Here is a 17,648-nt window from a genome sequence, read left to right on the forward strand (position 1 = left end):
TTGGGGGAAAAATGGGATTTTTGGGAAAAAAAATGGGATTTTTTGGGGAAAAAATTGGGATTTTTAGAGATAAAAATTGGATTTTTAGAGGGAAAAATGAGATTTTTGGAGATAAAAATTTGATTTTGAGGGGAAAAATGGGATTTTTTGGGGAAAAAATGGGATTTTGGGAAAAATTCGGGAAAAAACGGGATTTTTTTGGGAAAAAAGGGGTTTTTTGGGAAAAAAAAGGTATTTTTTGGGGAAAAAATGGGGTTTTTGGGGAGAAAAATGGGACTTTGGGGGAAAAATGGGATTTGGGGAGAATTCCTGGGGTTTTGGGAAAAAATTTGGGAAAAAAATGGGATTTTTTGGGGAAAAAATGGAGTTTTTTGGGGAAAAAATGGGGTTTTTATGGGAAAAATGGGATTTTTAGAGGGAAAAATGGGATTTGGGGAAAAATTTGGGAAAAAATGGGATTTTTAGGAAAAAAAAATGGGATTTTTAGGGGAAAAAATGGGATTTTTAGAGGGGAAAATGGGATTTTTGGGATTAAAAATGGGATTTTAGGGAAAAACCCCCAAGATTTTGGGAGGAGAAATGGGAAATTGGGGAAAAGTTGGAATTTTGGGCTGGGATTTGGGGGAATTCCTGGGATTTTGGGGGGTTTGGGAACGGGAACGGGATCGGATCGACCGCGAGCGCCTGGAGCGACACCGAGACCCCAAAGGAGCCTGGAGGAGGGAGTGGGACGCACAGAAACCCGAGGGGATGTCAGTTTGGGGAGAAAAAACGGCGTTTCGGGAAAAAATCCGGGGATTTTTGGAAAAAAACCTGAATTTTTGGGGAAAAAAATTGAATTTTTAGGGGAAAAAATTGAGTTTTTGGGGAAAAAATGGGGTTTTTAGAGGGAAAAATTGGGATTTTTTGGGGAAAAAAATTGTATTTTTTAGGAAAAAATTGAATTTTTTGGGGAAAAAAATGGGATTTTTTGGGAAAAAAATTGTATTTTTTAGGAAAAAATCGAATTTTTAGGGGAAAAAATGGGATTTTTGGGGGTAAAAATGGGATTTTGGGGGGAAAAAATGGGATTTTGGGGAAAAAATGGGATTTTGGGGGGAAAAAGGGATTTTGAGGGATAAAAATGGGACTTGGGAAAAAAATGAGAATTTTGGGGAAAAAAAACGGAACTTGGGGAAAAAAATTGAATTTTTTAGGGAAAAAATAGGATTTTTTGGGAAAAAATGGGGTTTATATGGGAAAAAATGGGATTTTTTTGGGAAAAAATGGGATTTTGGGGGGGGAAATGGGATTTGGGGAAAAATCCCGGGGTTTTGGGAAAAAATTTGGGAAAAAAATGGGAATTTTGGGGGAAAAAAATGGGATTTTTATGGGAAAAATGGGGTTTTTAGAGGGAAAAATGGGATTTGGGGGGAAAAAATGGGATTTGGGGAAAAAAACCCCAGAATTTTGGGGGGAAAATGGAATTTGGGGATGGATTTGGGAATTTTGGGGTTCCCGGATGAATTTGGGGATGAAATTTGGGATTTTGGGCTGAATTTTGGGATTTTGGGCTGAATTTTGGGATTTTGGGCTGAGTTCTGGGGCGGATTTTGGGATTCTGGGATGAATTTCGGGATTTTGGGATGAAATTCGGGATTTTTGGGATTAAATTTGGGAATTTTGGGATAAATTTTGGGATCCTGGGATGAACTTTGGGATTAAATTTGGGAATTTTGGGATGAATTTTGGGAATTTTGGGGCTGGAATTTTGGGGCTGAATTTTGGGGCTGAATTTGGGGAATTTTTGGGGCTGAATTTTGGGAATTTTGGGGCTGAATTTTGGGAATTTTTGGGCTGAATTTTGGGATGAATTTGGGGCTGAATTTTTGGGAATTTTGGGGCTGAATTTTGGAATTTTGGGAATTTTTGGGGCTGAATTTTGGGAATTTTGGGGCTGAATTTTTGGGAATTTTGGGGCTGGAATTTTGGGAATTTTTGGGAATTTTGGGGCTGAATTTTGGGAATTTGGGGCTGAATTTTGGGAATTTGGGGCTGAATTTTGGGAATTTTGGGTTGGAATTTTGGGAATTTTGGGGCTGAATTTTTGGGAATTTCGGGGTCCCAGCTCTGCCCCTCCCCCCCCTCAGGTTTTTGGGGCTCCCGGAGGATCCCGAGGGGGGGGGAGGGGCCCCCCCCATCCCCCCCCGGGGGCAGCTCCGGCCCCTCCCCCACCCCCAGCGCAGGAGGGGCCGCGCCGGGGGGGGAGGGGCCTACAGGTGAGGGGGGAGGGGCGGGGACCGGAATTTCCGGAATTTCGGGAATTTTTGGGAATTTTGGGGGGTCCTGGGAAGGAATTTCGGGAATTTTTGGGGAAAATTTGGGGAATTTTGGGGTCCTGGGAGGGATTTTTGGGAATTTTGGGGGGTCCTGGGAGGATTTTTTGGGAATTTGGGAATTCTGGGGGGAATTTTGTGGGAATTTTTGGGAATTTTGGGGGGTCCTGGGAAGGATTTTGGGGAATTTTTTGGGAATTTTTGGGAATTTGGGGGGTCCTGGGAGGATTTTGGGGTGAATTTGGGGAATTTTTGGGAATTTTGGGGGGTCCTGGGAGGGATTTTGAGGATTTTTGGGGGGAATTTTTGGGATTTTGGGGGGTCCTGGGAAGGATTTTTGGGAATTTTGGGGAATTTTTTGGGAATTTCCGGGAATTTTGGGGGGTCCTGGGAGGATTTTGGGGGGAATTTGGGGAATTTTTGGGATTTTGGGGGGTCCTGGGAGGGAATTTTGGGAATTTTGGGGGAATTTTGGGAAATATTTTGGGAATTTTGGGGAATTTTGGGGGGTCCTGGGGGGAAATTTGGGGAAAATCTTGGGAATTTTGGGGTCCTGGGATGGATTTTGAGGATTTTTGGGAATTTTGTGGGAATTTTGTGGAATTTGGGGGGTCCTGGGAGGGATTTTGGGGAAAAATTTGGGGAATTTTGGGATTTTGGGGGGAATTTTTGGGAATTTGGGGGGGTCCTGGGAGGGATTTTGGGAATTTTTGGGGATTTTGGGAGGAAATTTTGGGAATTTGGGGGTCCTGGGAAGGAATTTTGGGAATTTTGGGGTTCCTGGAGGCGTTTGGGGCTGGAATTTTCCTCCTCCTCCCTTTTCCAGTGGAATTTTGGGATAAATTCCCATTTTCCCTGGATTTTCTTGGGAATTCTCCCCCATTCCCAGGAATTTCGGGATAAATTCCCATTTTTCCGTGGATTTTGGGGCTCAATCCCTGATTTTCTCCTGGATTTTGGGGTGAAATCTCCTTTTCCAGGGGATTTTTTTTTGGGAATTCCCATTTTCCCGGGAATTTTGGGCCGAATTCCTCAAATTCCCGGGAATTTGGGGCTGAATTCCCGATTTTTTTCCATGGATTTCATTCCCAGTTTCCACGACGATCGCTGGGAGCCGCAGCCGGAGCCCCAGAGCCCCGAGGTGAGCCCGGAATTCCGGGAATTCCAGGAATTCCGGGAATTTTGGGAATTTTGGGGAATTTTCCTGGGATTTGGAGAATTCCCCGGGAATTTTGGGATTTTCTCGGAGTTTTTGGGGAGGATTTTTTGGGAATTCCCTGGGAATTTTGGGAATACTCCCGGGGTTGTTTTGGGAATCTCCCCAGGAATTTTGGGAATTTTTCCAGGATTTTTTTGGGAATTTTCCTGGGTTTTTTTGGGAATTCCCCCAAGAATTTTGGGGAATTTTCCTGGGACTTTTTGGGGAATTTTCCTGTGATTTTTTTGGGAATTTTCCCAGGATTTTTTTGGGAATTCTCCTGGGATTTTTTTGGGAATTTTCTTGGGAATTCCCTTGGGAATTTTAGGGAATTTTCTTGGGACTTTTTGGGGAATTTTCCTGTGATTTTTTTGGGAATTTTCCCAGGATTTTTTTGGGAATTCTCCTGGGATTTTTTTGGGAATTTTCTTGGGAATTTTCTTGGGGGTTTTTTGGGAATTTTCCCCTTGGGAATTTTGGGAATTCTCTGGGAATTTTTGGGATTTTTCCCAGGATTTTTTTGGGAATTCTCTGGGACTTTTTGGGGAATTTTCCCGGGATTTTTTGGGGAATTCTCCCAGGAATTTTTTGGGAATTTTCCCAGGGGTTTTTTGGGAATTCCCTTGGGAATTTTTGGGAATTTTCTTGGGAATTTTCTTGGGCTTTTTTTGGGAATTTTCCCCTTGGGAATTTTGGGAATTCTCTGGGAATTTTTGGGGAATTTTCCCAGGATTTTTTTGGGAATTCTCTGGGATTTTTTGGGAATTCTCTGGGAATTTTTTTTGGGAATTCTCCCAGGGTTTTTTGGGGAATTTTCCTGGGACTTTTTGGGGAATTTTCCCGGGATTTTTTGGGGAATTCTCCCAGGAATTTTTTGGGAATTTTCCCAGGATTTTTTTGGGAATTCTCCCAGGAATTTTGGGAATTCTCCCGGGTTTTTTTGGGAATTCTCTGGGATTTTTTTTGGATTTTTCCCAGGATTTTTTTGGGAATTCTCTGGGATTTTTGGGGATTTTCCCAGGGATTTTTTTGGGAATTCTCCCAGGAATTTTGGGAATTCTCCCGGGATTTTTTGGGGAATTTTCTTGGGAATTTTCTTGGGAATTTTCCCCTTGGGAATTTTGGGAATTCTCTGGGAATTTTTGGGGAATTTTCCCAGGATTTTTTTGGGAATTCTCTGGGATTTTTTGGGAATTCTCTGGGAATTTTTTTGGGAATTCTCCCAGAGTTTTTTGGGGAATTTTCCTGGGAATTTTGGGAATTTTCCCAGGGATTTTTTTGGGAATTCTCTGGGATTTTTTGGGAATTCCCTTGGGAATTTTTGGGAATTCTCTGGGATTTTTTGGGAATTTTCCCAGGATTTTTTTGGGAATTCTCTGGGATTTTTTTTTTATTTTTCTCAGGATTTTTTTGGGAAATTTTTGGGAATTCTTTGGGATTTTTTGGGGATTTTTCCCGGGATTTTTTTGGGAATTCTCTGGGACTTTTTGGGAATTTTCCCAGGATTTTTTTGGGAATTCTCTGGGATTTTTTTTGGAATTTTCCCGGGGTTTTTTTGGGAATTCTCTGGGAATTTTTGGGAATTCTCTGGGATTTTTTTGGGGAATTTTCCCGGGGTTTTTTTGGGAATTTTCCCAGGATTTTTTTGGGAATTCTCTGGGAATTTTTGGGAATTTTCCCCTGAGGAATTTTGTGTCCCCTCCCCCTCCCCCTCCCCTCCCCTCCCCCGCAGGTTCCAGGGAAGGTTCCGGAAGCGGCTCCGGGGGCTCCGGGCTCTCCGGGGGATTCGGATCAATGGGAGGACGTCAGCGAGGAAGAGGAGGAGGAGGAGGAGGAGGAGCCCCAGGACCCCCCCAGTGCGTCCCAGTTCAAACCAGTTCAAACCAGTAACCCCCAGGGACCCCCCCAGTGCCTCCCAGTTCAAACCAGTTCAAACCAGTAACCCCCAGGGACCCCCCCAGTGCCTCCCAGTTCAAACCAGTTCAAACCAGTAACCCCCAGGGACCCCCCCAGTGCCTCCCAGTTCAAACCAGTTCAAACCAGTAACCCCCCGGGACCCCCCCAGTGCGTCCCAGTTCAAACCAGTTCAAACCAGTAACCCCCAGGGACCCCCCCAGTGCCTCCCAGTTCAAACCAGTTCAAACCAGTAACCCTCAGGGACCCCCCCAGTGCGTCCCAGTTCAAACCAGTTCAAACCAGTAACCCCCTGGGACCCCCCTGGTTCAAACCAGTAACCCCCAGTAACCGCCAGGGACCCCCCCAGTGCCTCCCAGTTCAAACCAGTTCAAACCAGTAACCCCCAGGGACCCCCCCCCCAGTGCCTCCCAGTTCAAACCAGTTCAAACCAGTAACCCTCAGGGACCCCCCCAGTGCGTCCCAGTTCAAACCAGTAACACCCAGGGACCCCCCCAGTGCGTCCCAGTTCAAACCAGTTCAAACCAGTAACCCCCTGGGACCCCCCCAGTGCGTCCCAGTTCAAACCAGTTCAAACGAGTAACCCCCCGGGACCCCCCCAGTTCAAACCAGTTCAAACCAGTTCAAACCAGTAACCCCCCGGGACCCCCCCAGTTCAAACCAGTTCAAACCAGTTCAAACCAGTAACCCCCCGGGACCCCCCCAGTTCAAACCAGTTCAAACCAGTAACCCCCCGGGACCCCCCCAGTGCCTCCCAGTTCAAACCAGTTCAAACCAGTAACACCCAGGGACCCCCCCAGTGCGTCCCAGTTCAAACCAGTTCAAACCAGTAACCCCCCGTTCAAAGCAGTAACCCCCAGTAACTCCCAGTAACCCCCAGGGACCCCCCCAGTGCGTCCCAGTTCAAACCAGTAACCCCCAGTAACCCCCAGGGACCACCCCAGTTCAAACCAGTAACCCCCAGTAACTCCCAGTGACCCCCAGGGACCCCCCCAGTGCGTCCCAGTTCAAACCAGTTCAAACCAGTAACCCCCAGGGACCCCCCCAGTGCCTCCCAGTTCAAACCAGTAACTCCCAGTAACCCCCCGGGACCCCCCCAGTGCGTCCCAGTTCAAACCAGTAACTCCCAGTAACCCCCAGGGACCCCCCCAGTGCATCCCAGTTCAAACCAGTTCAAACCAGTAACCCCCCAGGACCCCCCCAGTGCGTCCCAGTTCAAACCAGTTCAAACCAGTAACCCCCAGTAACTCCCAGTGACCCCCAGGGACCCCCCCAGTGCTCCCCAGTTCAAACCAGTGCTCCCAGTTCACCCCAGTCTCTCCCCCCGGTGCTCCCCAGTTCAAACCAGTGCTCCCAGTTCATCCCAGTTTCTCCCCCAGGACCGCCCCCCCCCGCCCCTCCCCCGCCTGAGGGGGGGGTCCCGGAGCCGCCCCTCCCCCCCCCGGAGCCCAGCGGGAGCCCCCCCGACGGTACTGGGGGGACTGGGAGGGACTGGGAGGGACTGGGATGGACTGGGAGGGACTGGGAGGGGACTGGGATTAACTGGGATGAACTGGGAGGGACTGGGAGGGGATTGGGGGGGACTGGGAGGGACTGGGATGAACTGGGAGGGCACTGGGAGGGACTGGGAGGAACTGGGAGGGACTGGGAGGGATTTGGGGGTTACTGGGATTAACTGGGATGAACTGGGAGGGCACTGGGATGAACTGGGAGGGGATTTGGGGTTACTGGGATGAACTGGGAGGAGGTTTCGGGTTACTGGGATGAACTGGGAGGGACTGGGAGGGCACTGGGATGAACTGGGACAAACTGGGAGGGACTGGGAGGGGACTGGGATTAACTGGGAGGAACTGGGAGGGACTGGGAGGGACTGGGAGGGATTTTGGGGTTACTGGGATGAACTGGGATGGACTGGGAGGGACTGGGAGGAACTGGGAGGAATTGGGAGGGATTTTGGGGTTACTGGGACAAACTGGGATGAACTGGGAGGAGGTTTCGGGTTACTGGGACAAACTGGGAGGGACTGGGAGGGCACTGGGATGAACTGGGAGGGGACTGGGATGAACTGGGAGGAACTGGGAGGGACTGGGAGGGATTTTGGGGCTACTGGGACAAACTGGGATGAACTGGGACAAACTGGGATGAACTGGGAGGAGGTTTCGGGTTACTGGGACAAACTGGGAGGGACTGGGATGGACTGGGACAAACTGGGAGGGACTGGGAGGGGATTTGGCGTTACTGGGAGGGCACTGGGACAAACTGGGAGGAACTGGAAGGAACTGGGATGGACTGGGAGGGGATTTGGGGTTACTGGGATGAACTGGGAGGAGGTTTCGGGTTACTGGGATGAACTGGGAGGGACTGGGAGGGCACTGGGATGAACTGGGACAAAGTGGGAGGGACTAGGATGGACTGGGAGGGGACTGGGATTAACTGGGATGAACTGGGAGGGACTGGGAGGGGTCTGGGGGGGACTGGGATGAACTGGGAGGAACTGGGAGGGATTTGGGGGTTACTGGGACAAACTGGGATGAACTGGGAGGAGGTTTCGGGTTACTGGGACAAACTGGGAGGGACTGGGATGGACTGGGACAAAGTGGGAGGGACTGGGAGGGGACTGGGATGAACTGGGAGGGACTGGGAGGGGACTGGGATGAACTGGGAGGGACTGGGAGGGGACTGGGATGAACTGGGAGGGACTGGGAGGGGATTTGGCGTTACTGGGATGAACTGGGAGGGCACTGGGACAAAGTGGGAGGAACTGGAAGGAACTGGGATGGACTGGGAGGGGATTTGGGGTTACTGGGATGAACTGGGAGGAGGTTTCGGGTTACTGGGATGAACTGGGAGGGACTGGGATGGACTGGGAGGGGGTTGGGGGGTCACTGGTGGTTACTGGTCTGTACTGGGAGGCAGCGGAGAAGATCTCTGGGTGGGGTTTAAACTGGTTTAGACTGGTTTAAACTGGTCTGTACCGGTGCATACTGGCTTCTAAACTGGTTTAAGCTGGTTTAAACTGGTTTAGGCTGATTTATACAAGTTTAAACTGGTTTATACTGGTTCAAACTGGTTTAAACTGGTTTAAACTGGTCCAAACTGTTTTGAACTGGTTCAAACTGGTCTAAACTGGTCTGTACTGGTGCACACTGGTTTCTAAACTGGTTTCTAAACTGGTTTAAGCTGGTTTAAACTGGTTTAGGCTGATTTATACGGGTTTAAACTGGTTTATACTGGTTCAAACTGGTTTAAACTGGTTTAAACTGGTTTAAGCTGGTTCAAACTATTTTGAACTGGTTTAAACTGGTCTAAACTGGTCTGTACCGGTGCATACTGGCTTCTAAACTGGTTTCTAAACTGGTTTAAGCTGGTTTAAACTGGTTTAAGCTGATTTATACGGGTTTAAACTGGTTCAAACTGGTTCAAACTGGTTCAAACTGGTTTAAACTGGTTCAAACTGGTTCAAACTTGTTCAAACTTGTCTAAACTGGTCTGTACCGGTGCATACTGGTTTCTAAACTGGTTTCTAAACTGGTTTAAGCTGGTTTAAACTGGTTTAGGCTGATTTATATGGGTTTAAACTGGTTTAAACTGGTTCAAACTGGTTTATACTGGTTCAAACTGGTCCAAACTGGTTCAAACTGGTCCAAACTGGTCCAAACTGGTGCCATTCCCAGCAGTGCCGGGGGTGGAGATCTCGGATTTCCAGAGGGTTCGTTTCCGTAAGAGCTCCCCTCCCCCACCCTGAGCCCAAACGCCCCAAAAACCCCAAAATTCCCCCCAAAATTCCCCCAAAAAAACCCAAAATTCCCCCCAAAAATCCCAAAATTCCCTGAAATTCCCCCAAATCCCCAAAAACCCCCAAATTCCCCCCAAAAAATCCCAAAATCCCCCCAAAAAATCCCCAAAAACCCCAAAATCCCTAAAAAAATCCCCCCAAAATAAAAAAAAAATCCCCCAAAATTCCCAAAATCTGCCCAAAATTCTCCCCAAAATCCCCCCCAAAACAGCCCCAGGAACCCCAAAAATCCCCCAAAATCCCCCAAAAATCCCCAAAACACCAAAAATCCCCCTAAAAGCAGCCCCAGGACCCCCAGAAAACCCCAAAACACCCCCAGGAGCCCCAAAATCCCCCCAAAATCTCCCTGGGACCCCCAAAATCCCCCCCAAAATTCCCCCAAAAAACCCCAAAATTCCCTGAAATTCCCCCAAATCCCCAAAAACCCCAAAATTCCCCCCAAAAAATCCCAAAATTCCCCCCAAAAACCCCAAAATTTCCCCCAAAATTCCCCCCAAAAAATCCCAAAATTCCCCCAAAAATCCCAAAATTCCCAAAAATTTGCAAAATTCCCCAAAAAATCCCCGAAATTCCTAAAAAATCCCCAAAATCCCCCCCAAAATCCCCAGAATCTCCCCAAAAATCCCCCCTAAAGCAGCCCTGGGACCCCCAAAAACCCCAAAACACCCCCAGGATGCCCAAAATCCCCAAAAATCCCCAAAAATCCCCCAAAACCAGCCCTGGGACCCCCAAAAACTCCAAAAAAATCCCCAAATTCCCTCCAAAAACGTCCAAAAACCCCAAAATTTGGCCCAAAACGCCTCCCCCATCCCCCACTGCTGCTGCTGGGCACATCTGGGGCACATCTGGACTCACCTGAGCTCACCTGGGGCACATCTGGGGCACATCTGGACTCACCTGGGCACATCTGGGCACATCTGGACGCTGCTTTTGGGGCTTTTTTGGGGCTTTTTTGGGGTCTCTGAGGGATTTTCGGGGCTTTCGCTGCCTGGAGCTGCTGCACTGACTCACCTGGGCACATCTGGGGCACATCTGGACTCACCTGGGGCACATCTGGACTCACCTGAGCTCACCTGGGGCACATCTGGACTCACCTGAGCACATCTGGGCGCTGCTTTTTGGCTCTGGGAAGGGCTTTTGGGGGAACTTTCGGGGTCTTTTTGGGGTTTTTTGGGGTCTCTGGGGGATTTTCGGGGCTGTGGCTGCTGGACTGACTCACCTGAGCTCACCTGGGCACATCTGGGGCACATCTGGACTCACCTGAGCACATCTGGACTCACCTGGGCGCTGCTTTTTGGCTCTGGGAGGGGTTTTTGGGGGAACTTTCGGGGTCTTTTGGGGGTTTTTTGGGGTCTCTGGGGGAGCTTTTGGGGCTGTGGCTGCTGCACTGACTCACCTGAGCTCACCTGAATTCACCTGGGCACATCTGGGCACATCTGCACTCACCTGGGCGCTGCTTTTTGGGGCTTTTTTGGGGCTTTTTTGGGGTCTCTGGGGGATTTTCGGGGCTGTCGCTGCTGCACTGACTCACCTGAGCTCACCTGGGCACATCTGGGCACATCTGGACTCACCTGGGCACATCTGGGCACATCTGGACTCACCTGGACTCACCTGGACGCTGCTTTTTGGGGGAACTTTCGGGATCTTTTTGGGGTCTCTGGGGGATTTTCGGGGCTGTCGCTGCTGCACTGACTCACCTGAGCACATCTGGGCACATCTGGACTCACCTGAGCTCACCTGGGCACATCTGGGGCACATCTGGACTCACCTGGGGCACATCAGGACACATCTGGACTCACCTGGGCGTTGCTTTTTGGGGCTTTTTTGGGGTCTCTGGGGGAGTTTTTGGGGCTGTCGCTGCTGCACTGACTCACCTGAGCTCACCTGGGCACATCTGGGGCACATCTGGACTCACCTGAGCTCACCTGGGCACATCTGGGCACATCTGGGGCACATCTGGACTCACCTGGGCACATCTGGACTCACCTGAGCTCACCTGGGCACATCTGGGGCACATCTGGACTCACTTGGAGCTCATCTGAGCTCACCTGGACACATCTGGACTCACCTGGGCGCTGCTTTTTGGGCTCTTTTTGGGGTCTTTGAGGGATTTTCGGGGCTGTCGCTGCTGCACTGACTCACCTGGGGCACATCTGGGCACATCTGGACTCTCCTGAGCACATCTGGACTCACCTGCATTAAACTCCTCCCGCCCCCGACCGACCCCGGGCGTGGTTTGGGGGTTTTGGGGGGTCCTGGGGGCACCTGAGGGACCCCAAAATTCACCTGGGGGATCCCAAAATTCACCTGGGGGACCCCAAATTCACCTGAGGGACCCCAAATTCACCTGGGGGACCCCAAATTCACCTGAGGGACCCCAAAATTCACCTGAGGGACCCCAGAACTCACCTGGGGGGGACCCCAGACTCACCTGAAGGATTTTGGGGATTTTTTGGGGTCTTCAGCCCCTTTTTTCTCTCTCTCTCCCCCCACAGGAGGAGCCAGCGACCCCCCCCAGGTGTGACGGGGGCGGGACCCTGAATCCCACCTGAGGGACCCCAAAATCCACCTGACGGACCCCAAAATCCACCTGGGGACCCCAAATCCCACCTGAGAGACCCGAAATCCACCTGGGGGACCCCAAAAATCACCTGAGGGACCCCAAAAATCCACCTGAGGGACCCCAAAAACCACCTGAGGGACCCCAAAAATCACCTGAGGGACCCCAAATCCCACCTGAAACCACCCAAAATCCACCTGGGGACCCCAAAATCCACCTGGGGGACCCCAAAATCCACCTGGGACCCCCAAAATTCACCTGGGGACCCCAAATCCACCTGGGGACCCCAAAATCCACCTGAGGGACCCCAAATCCCACCTGAGGGACCCCAAAATCCACCTGAGGGACCCCAAAATTCACCTGAGGGACCCCAAATCCCACCTGGGGGACCCCAAAAATCACCTGGGGACCCCAAAAATCCACCTGAGGGACCCCAAATCCCACCTGAGGGACCCCAAAATCCCACCTGGGACCCCCAAAATTCACCTGGGGACCCCAAATCCACCTGAGGGACCCCAAAATCCACCTGAGACCACCCAGAATTCACCTGGGGGACCCCAAAAATCACCTGAGACCCCCCCAGGTGTGACCAGGACCAGGTGGGACCCCAAAAATCCCCCAAAATCCATCTGGGGACCCCCAAAATCCCCCCAAAATCCACCTGGGGACCCCCAAAAATCCCCCAAATACACCTGGGGACCCCAAAATCCACCTGGGGACCCCCAAAATCCACCTGGGGAACCCAAAATCCACCTGGGGACCCCAAAAATCCCCCAAAATCCACCTGGGGACCCCCAAAATCCACCTGGGGACCCCCAAAAATCCCCCAAATCCACCTGGGGACCCCAAAATCCACCTGAGGGACCCTCAAAATCCACCTGGGGACCCCCAAAATCCACCTGGGGACCCCCCAAAATTCACCTGGGGACCCCCAAAATCCCCCTCCCCAATTTTGTCTTTTCCAAATAAAAATTCCAGAAAAATCTTCCGGATTCCTCTTTAATTTTGGGGTTCTCCCCTCCCCCTTTCACTCCCCCCCCCAAAAAAAACCCAAATTTTGAGATTTTTACCCCCCAAAAAAACCCCAAATTTTGAAGTTTTTTACCCCAAATTTTGAGATTTTTACCCCCAAAAAAACCCAAATTTTGAGGGTTTTTACCCCAAATTTTGAGATTTTTCCCTCTAAAAAAAAACCAAATTTTGAGGATTTTTTTCCTCTTAAAAAACCCCGAATTTTGAGGTTTTTTTTACCCCAAATTTTGAGGTTTTTCCCTCTAAAAAAAAAAAACCAAATTTTGAGGTTTTTGTTTCTAAAAAAAAACCCGAATTTTGAGGGTTTTTTACCCCAAATTTTGAGCTTTTTCCCTCTTAAAAAAACCCGAATTTTGAGCGTTTTTACCCCCAAAAAAAAACCCGAATTTTGAGGATTTTTACCCCAAATTTTGATGGTTTTCCCTCTAAAAAAAGCCAAATTTGGGGGTTTTTACCCCAAAAAAAACCCCGAATTTTGAGGTTTTGCCCTCTAAAAAAAACCCGAATTTTGAGGGGTTTTGCCCCAAATTTTGAGATTTTTCCCTCTAAAAAAACCCCAAATTCTTGAGGTTTTTTACCCCAAATTTTGAGGTTTTTCTCTCTAAAAAAAACCCCGAATTTTGAGATTTTTTTACCCCAAATTTTGAGATTTTTTTCCTCTAAAAAAACCCCAAATTTTGAGGTTATTTTACCCCAAATATTTGAGGTTTTTTGCCCCAAATTTTGAGGTTTTTCCCTCTAAAAAAACCCCAAATTCTTGAGGTTTTTTACCCCAAATTTTGAGGTTTTTCCCTCAAAAAAAACCCAAATTTTGAAGTTTTTTACCCCAAATTTTGAGGTTTTTTACCCCAAAAAAACCCCAATTTTTGAGGTTTTTTCCCTCTTAAAAAAACCCCGAATTTTGAGGGTTTTTTACCCCAAATTTTGAGATTTTTACCCCCAAAAAAACCCAAATTTTAATTTTTTTTCCCTCTTAAAAAAACCAAATTTTGAGGTTTTTTTACCCCAAATTTTGAGGATTTTTAACCCAAATTTTGAGGTTTTTTACCCCAAATTTTGAGATTTTTACCCCCAAAGAACCCAAATTTTGAGGGTTTTTTACCCCAAATTTTGAAGTTTTTCCCTCTTAAAAAACCCAAATTTTGAGGATTTTTAACCCAAAAAAAACCCAAATTGGGGTTTTTTTACCCCAAATTTTCAGCTGGGGGTGTCCCCAACCCCCCCCCCACCCAAATTTTGGGGTTCCCCGCCCCCCAAGCCCCTCCCAGCCCCCCTTTTTTGGGATTTCCTGCCCCCCCCGGGTTTATTTCCCTTTTTCATCTTCCTCCAAAACCGCGGCCACCGCTCCAGGTAAGGGGGGGGAGGGGCGGAATTTGGGGGGTCCCGAGGGGGTCTTGGGGACCCCTCCCCCTCCAACCCAATTTTGGGGGGTCCCAGCCCCATTTTTGGGGGGTTTTAACCCAAATTTTGGGGGTTTTTGGGTCGTTTTTGGGTTTTTCATTCCCATTTTCCTCCTCTTCATTCCCATTTTCCGCCTCTTTATTCCCATTTTTTGGGGGGTCCCGCTCGTTTTTGGGGGGTTTTTTCTCCCTGGGGGGTCTTGGGGACCCCTCCCAGCCCAGCCCGATTTGGGGGGGGGTCTCCAGATCGATTTTTGGGGGGTCTCAGCCTCGTTTTTGGGGGTCTTCAGCTTCGTTTTTGGGGTTTTTTTTGGCGTTTTTAGACCCGTTTTTGGGGTCTCATCCTCATTTTTGGGGGTCTCAGCCTCGTTTTGGGGTCTCAGCCTCGTTTTGGGGTCTCAGGTCCATTTTTGGGGTCTCAGCCCCGTTTTGGGGGTCTCAGCCCCATTTTTTGGGGTCTCATGCTCATTTTTTGGGGGTCTCAGGTCCATTTTTGGGGGTCTCAGGTCCATTTTTGGGGGTCTCATCCTCATTTTTGGGGTCTCCACCCCATTTTTTGGGGGTCTCAGGTCCATTTTGGGGGTCTCAGGTCCATTTTTGGGGTCTCCAGCCCCATTTTTTCGTGTCTCCAGACTCATTTTTGGGGTCTCAAACCTCATTTTGGGGGTCTCAACCCCATTTTTGGGGGTCTCCACCCCATTTTTTGGGGGTCTCATCCTCATTTTTGGGGTCTCATCCTCATTTTTGGGCGTCTCAGCCCCATTTTGGGGGTCTCAGGTCCATTTTTGGGGTCTCCACCCCATTTTTGGGGGTCTCATCCTCATTTTTGGGGGTCTTCAGCCCCATTTTGGGGTCTCCACCTCATTTTTGGGGGGTCTCAGTTCCATTTTTTGGGGGTCTCATCCTCATTTTTGGGGGTCTTATCCCCATTTTTGGGGGTCTCAGCCTCGTTTTGGGTTCTCAGGTCCATTTTTGGGGGTCTCATCCTCATTTTTGGGGTCTCCAACCTCATTTTGGGGGTGTCCAGCCCCATTTTTGGGTTTTTCAGCCCCATTTTGGGGTCTCAGGTCCGTTTTTGGGGGTCTCATCCTCATTTTTGGGGGTCTCAGCCCCATTTTGGGGTCTCATCCTCATTTTTGGGGGTCTCCACCCCGTTTTTGGGGTCTCAGCCCCATTTTTGGGGGTCTCAGGTCCATTTTTGGGATCTCCACCCCATTTTTGGGGGTCTTCAGCCCCATTTTGGGGGTCTCATCCTCATTTTTGGGGGTCTCCACCCCATTTTTGGGTTCTCAGCCCCATTTTTGGGGGCCCCACCCCATTTTTGGGGTCTCCACCCCATTTTGGGGTCTCCTGACTCATTTTTGGGGTCTCCACCCTATTTTGGGGTCTCAGCCCCATTTTTTGGGGTCTCCACCCCGTTTTTTGGGGTCTCCACCCCATTTTTGGGGTCTCAGCCCCATTTCTGGGGTCCCCACCCTTCTGTGTCCCTCCCCTCCCCCCCCCCGATGTGGAATTTCCTCATCCTCCCCTCCCCCACCCCCGATGGCGCAAGAATTTGGGAGAGGAACTGGGGGGGGGGAGGGGAGGGGCAGCTCCACCCTCGCTCTGTGGGGTGGGGCCCCCAAAAATGAGTCTGGAGACCCCAAAAATGGGGCTGAGACCCCCAAAATGGGGCTGAAAAACCCAAAAATGGGGTGGAGACCCCCAAAAATGAGGCTGAGACCCCAAAAATGGACCTGAGACCCCCAAAAATGGGGTGGAGACCCCAAAAATGGGGCTGGAGACCCCAAAATGGGGTGGAGACCCCAAAAATGGGGTGGAGACCCCAAAAAATGAGGTTGGAGACCCCAAAATGGGGTTGAGACCCCCAAAAATGAGTCTGGAGACCCCAAAAATGAGGATGAGACCCCCAAAAATGGGGTGGAGACCCCAAAAATGGGGCTGGAGACCCCAAAAATGAGTCTGGAGACCCCAAAAATGGGGTGGAGACCCCCAAAAATGAGGATGAGACCCCCAAAAATGGGGCTGGAGACCCCAAAAATGGGGTGGAGACCCCAAAAATGGACCTGAGACCCCCAAAAATGAGTCTGGAGACCCCAAAATGGGGCTGAGAACCCCAAAATGGGGTGGAGACCCCAAAAATGAGGATGAGACCCCCAAAAATGAGTCTGGAGACCCAAAAAATGGGGTGGAGACCCCCAAAATGGGGCTGAGACCCCCAAAAATGAGGTTGGAGACCCCAAAAATGGGGCCAAGACCCCAAAAATGGGGTGGAGACCCCAAAAATGGGGTGGAGACCCCCAAAATGAGGTCGGAGACCCCAAAAATGAGGCTGGAGACCCCAAAAATGGGGATGAGACCCCCAAAAATGGGGCCAAGACCCCAAAAATGGGGTGGAGACCCCAAAAATGGGGTGGAGACCCCAAAAATGAGGTTGAAGACCCCCAAAAATGGGGCCAAGACCCCAAAAATGGAGTGGAGACCCCAAAAATGGGGTGGAGACCCCAAAAATGAGTCTGGAGACCCCAAAAAATGAGGTTGGAGACCCCAAAAATGGGGTGGAGACCCCAAAATGGGGCTGAGACCCCCAAAAATGAGTCTGGAGACCCCCAAAAATGGGGTTGGAGACCACAAAAATGGGGTGGAGACCCCAAAAATGGGGATGAGACCCCCAAAAATGGGGTGGAGACCCCAAAAATGGGGTTGAGACCCCCAAAAATGAGGTTGGAGACCCCAAAAATGGGGCCAAGACCCCAAAAATGGGGTGGAGACCCCAAAAATGAGGCTGAAGGCCACAAAAAATGGAGCTGGAGACCCCAAAACACCTTGGTCACCTGGTGGGGTGGGGTTGAGGGTCTTTTAGAAAGTTCTGGACCACCTGAGCAGGTGCAGAACCCACCTTGGGCTGGGTTTGGTGACCTTTGAGAAGGTCTTGGACCACCTGGACAGGTGCAGAACCCACCTTGGGGTCTCCTAGACCACCTGGACAGGTGCAGAACCTCCCATGACCAATCCCTGGTTGGATTTGGTGACCTTTGGGATCTTCTGGACCACCTGGACAGGTGCAGAACCCACCTTGGGAAGTTCTGGATCACCTGGAGAGGTGCAGAACCCACTTTGGGCTGGATCAGGGGGTCTTTGGGAAGGTCCTGGACCACCTGAGCAGGTGCAGAACCCACCTTGGGATCTTCTGGACCACCTGGAGAGGTGCAGAACCCACCTTGGGCTGGGTTTGGTGACCTTTGGGAAGGTCCTGGACCACCTGAGCAGGTGCAGAACCCACCTTGGGATCTTCTGGATCACCTGGAGAGGTGCAGAACCCACCTTGGGAAGTTCTGGATCACCTGGAGAGGTGAAGGACCCACCTTGGGCTGGATCAGGGGGTCTTTGGGAAGGTCTTGGACCACCTGGAGAGGTGCAGAACCCACCTTGG

The 17,648-nt window shown here is 50.1% G+C and overlaps 2 protein-coding genes across 8 annotated transcripts; one reads left to right on the top strand and one right to left on the bottom strand.

Moving 5' to 3' along the window:
- Nucleotides 1–494: 494 nt before the first annotated feature.
- Nucleotides 495–11,834, top strand: LOC131590109 (coiled-coil domain-containing protein 9-like). 7 transcript variants are annotated; one of them, XM_058860012.1, is made up of 7 exons: nt 495–752; nt 2,130–2,258; nt 3,408–3,456; nt 5,246–5,369; nt 6,807–6,896; nt 9,102–9,146; nt 11,719–11,834. In XM_058860012.1, the coding sequence occupies exons 1-7, from the start codon at nt 580–582 to the stop codon at nt 11,745–11,747; spliced, it is 639 nt and encodes a 212-aa protein (XP_058715995.1). In that variant the 5' UTR covers nt 495–579; the 3' UTR covers nt 11,748–11,834. The 7 variants fall into 7 exon arrangements, with proteins under 7 accessions (XP_058715995.1, XP_058715996.1, XP_058715994.1 ...); XM_058860013.1 differs by having other exon boundaries at nt 9,105–9,146; XM_058860011.1 differs by having other exon boundaries at nt 9,105–9,136; nt 11,719–11,830.
- On the bottom strand, nt 9,154–12,720 carry LOC131590100 (pro-resilin-like). The gene is made up of 13 exons (XM_058859996.1): nt 12,705–12,720; nt 12,289–12,639; nt 12,081–12,227; nt 11,854–12,021; nt 11,772–11,813; nt 11,571–11,632; nt 11,417–11,530; nt 11,149–11,219; nt 10,992–11,117; nt 10,755–10,844; nt 10,443–10,462; nt 10,121–10,234; nt 9,154–10,088 (listed from the first exon to the last, which is right to left on the bottom strand). Exons 2-13 carry the CDS (start codon nt 12,410–12,412, stop codon nt 10,075–10,077), a joined length of 1,092 nt encoding a protein of 363 aa, XP_058715979.1. The 5' UTR covers nt 12,413–12,639; nt 12,705–12,720; the 3' UTR covers nt 9,154–10,074.
- Nucleotides 12,721–17,648: the final 4,928 nt, after the last annotated feature.

Source organism: Poecile atricapillus, chromosome 31 (genome assembly GCF_030490865.1).
Source record: "Poecile atricapillus isolate bPoeAtr1 chromosome 31, bPoeAtr1.hap1, whole genome shotgun sequence".
NCBI classification, from domain to species: domain Eukaryota; kingdom Metazoa; phylum Chordata; class Aves; order Passeriformes; family Paridae; genus Poecile; species Poecile atricapillus.

Bases quoted from the DNA above. Each gene is read 5' to 3' on its own strand.
- LOC131590109 (XM_058860010.1), top strand. From the start codon at position 580: ATGGGAAATTGGGGAAAAGTTGGAATTTTGGGCTGGGATTTGGGGGAA. The intron at 2,259-3,407 runs GTGAGGGGGGAG...TTTCATTCCCAG, and splicing joins GGGGGGGGAGGGGCCTACAG to TTTCCACGACGATCGCTGGG. The intron at 5,370-6,806 runs GTGCGTCCCAGT...TTTCTCCCCCAG, and splicing joins GGAGCCCCAGGACCCCCCCA to GACCGCCCCCCCCCGCCCCT.
- LOC131590100 (XM_058859996.1), bottom strand. From the start codon at position 12,412: ATGGATTTTGGGGGATTTTTGGGGTCCCACCTGGTCCTGGTCACACCT. The intron at 11,220-11,416 runs GTGAGTCCAGAT...AGATGTGCCCAG, and splicing joins GCGGGAGGAGTTTAATGCAG to GTGAGCTCAGGTGAGTCCAG. The intron at 11,118-11,148 runs GTGAGCTCAGGT...GATGTGCCCCAG, and splicing joins ATGTGCCCAGATGTGCCCAG to ATGTGCCCAGGTGAGCTCAG.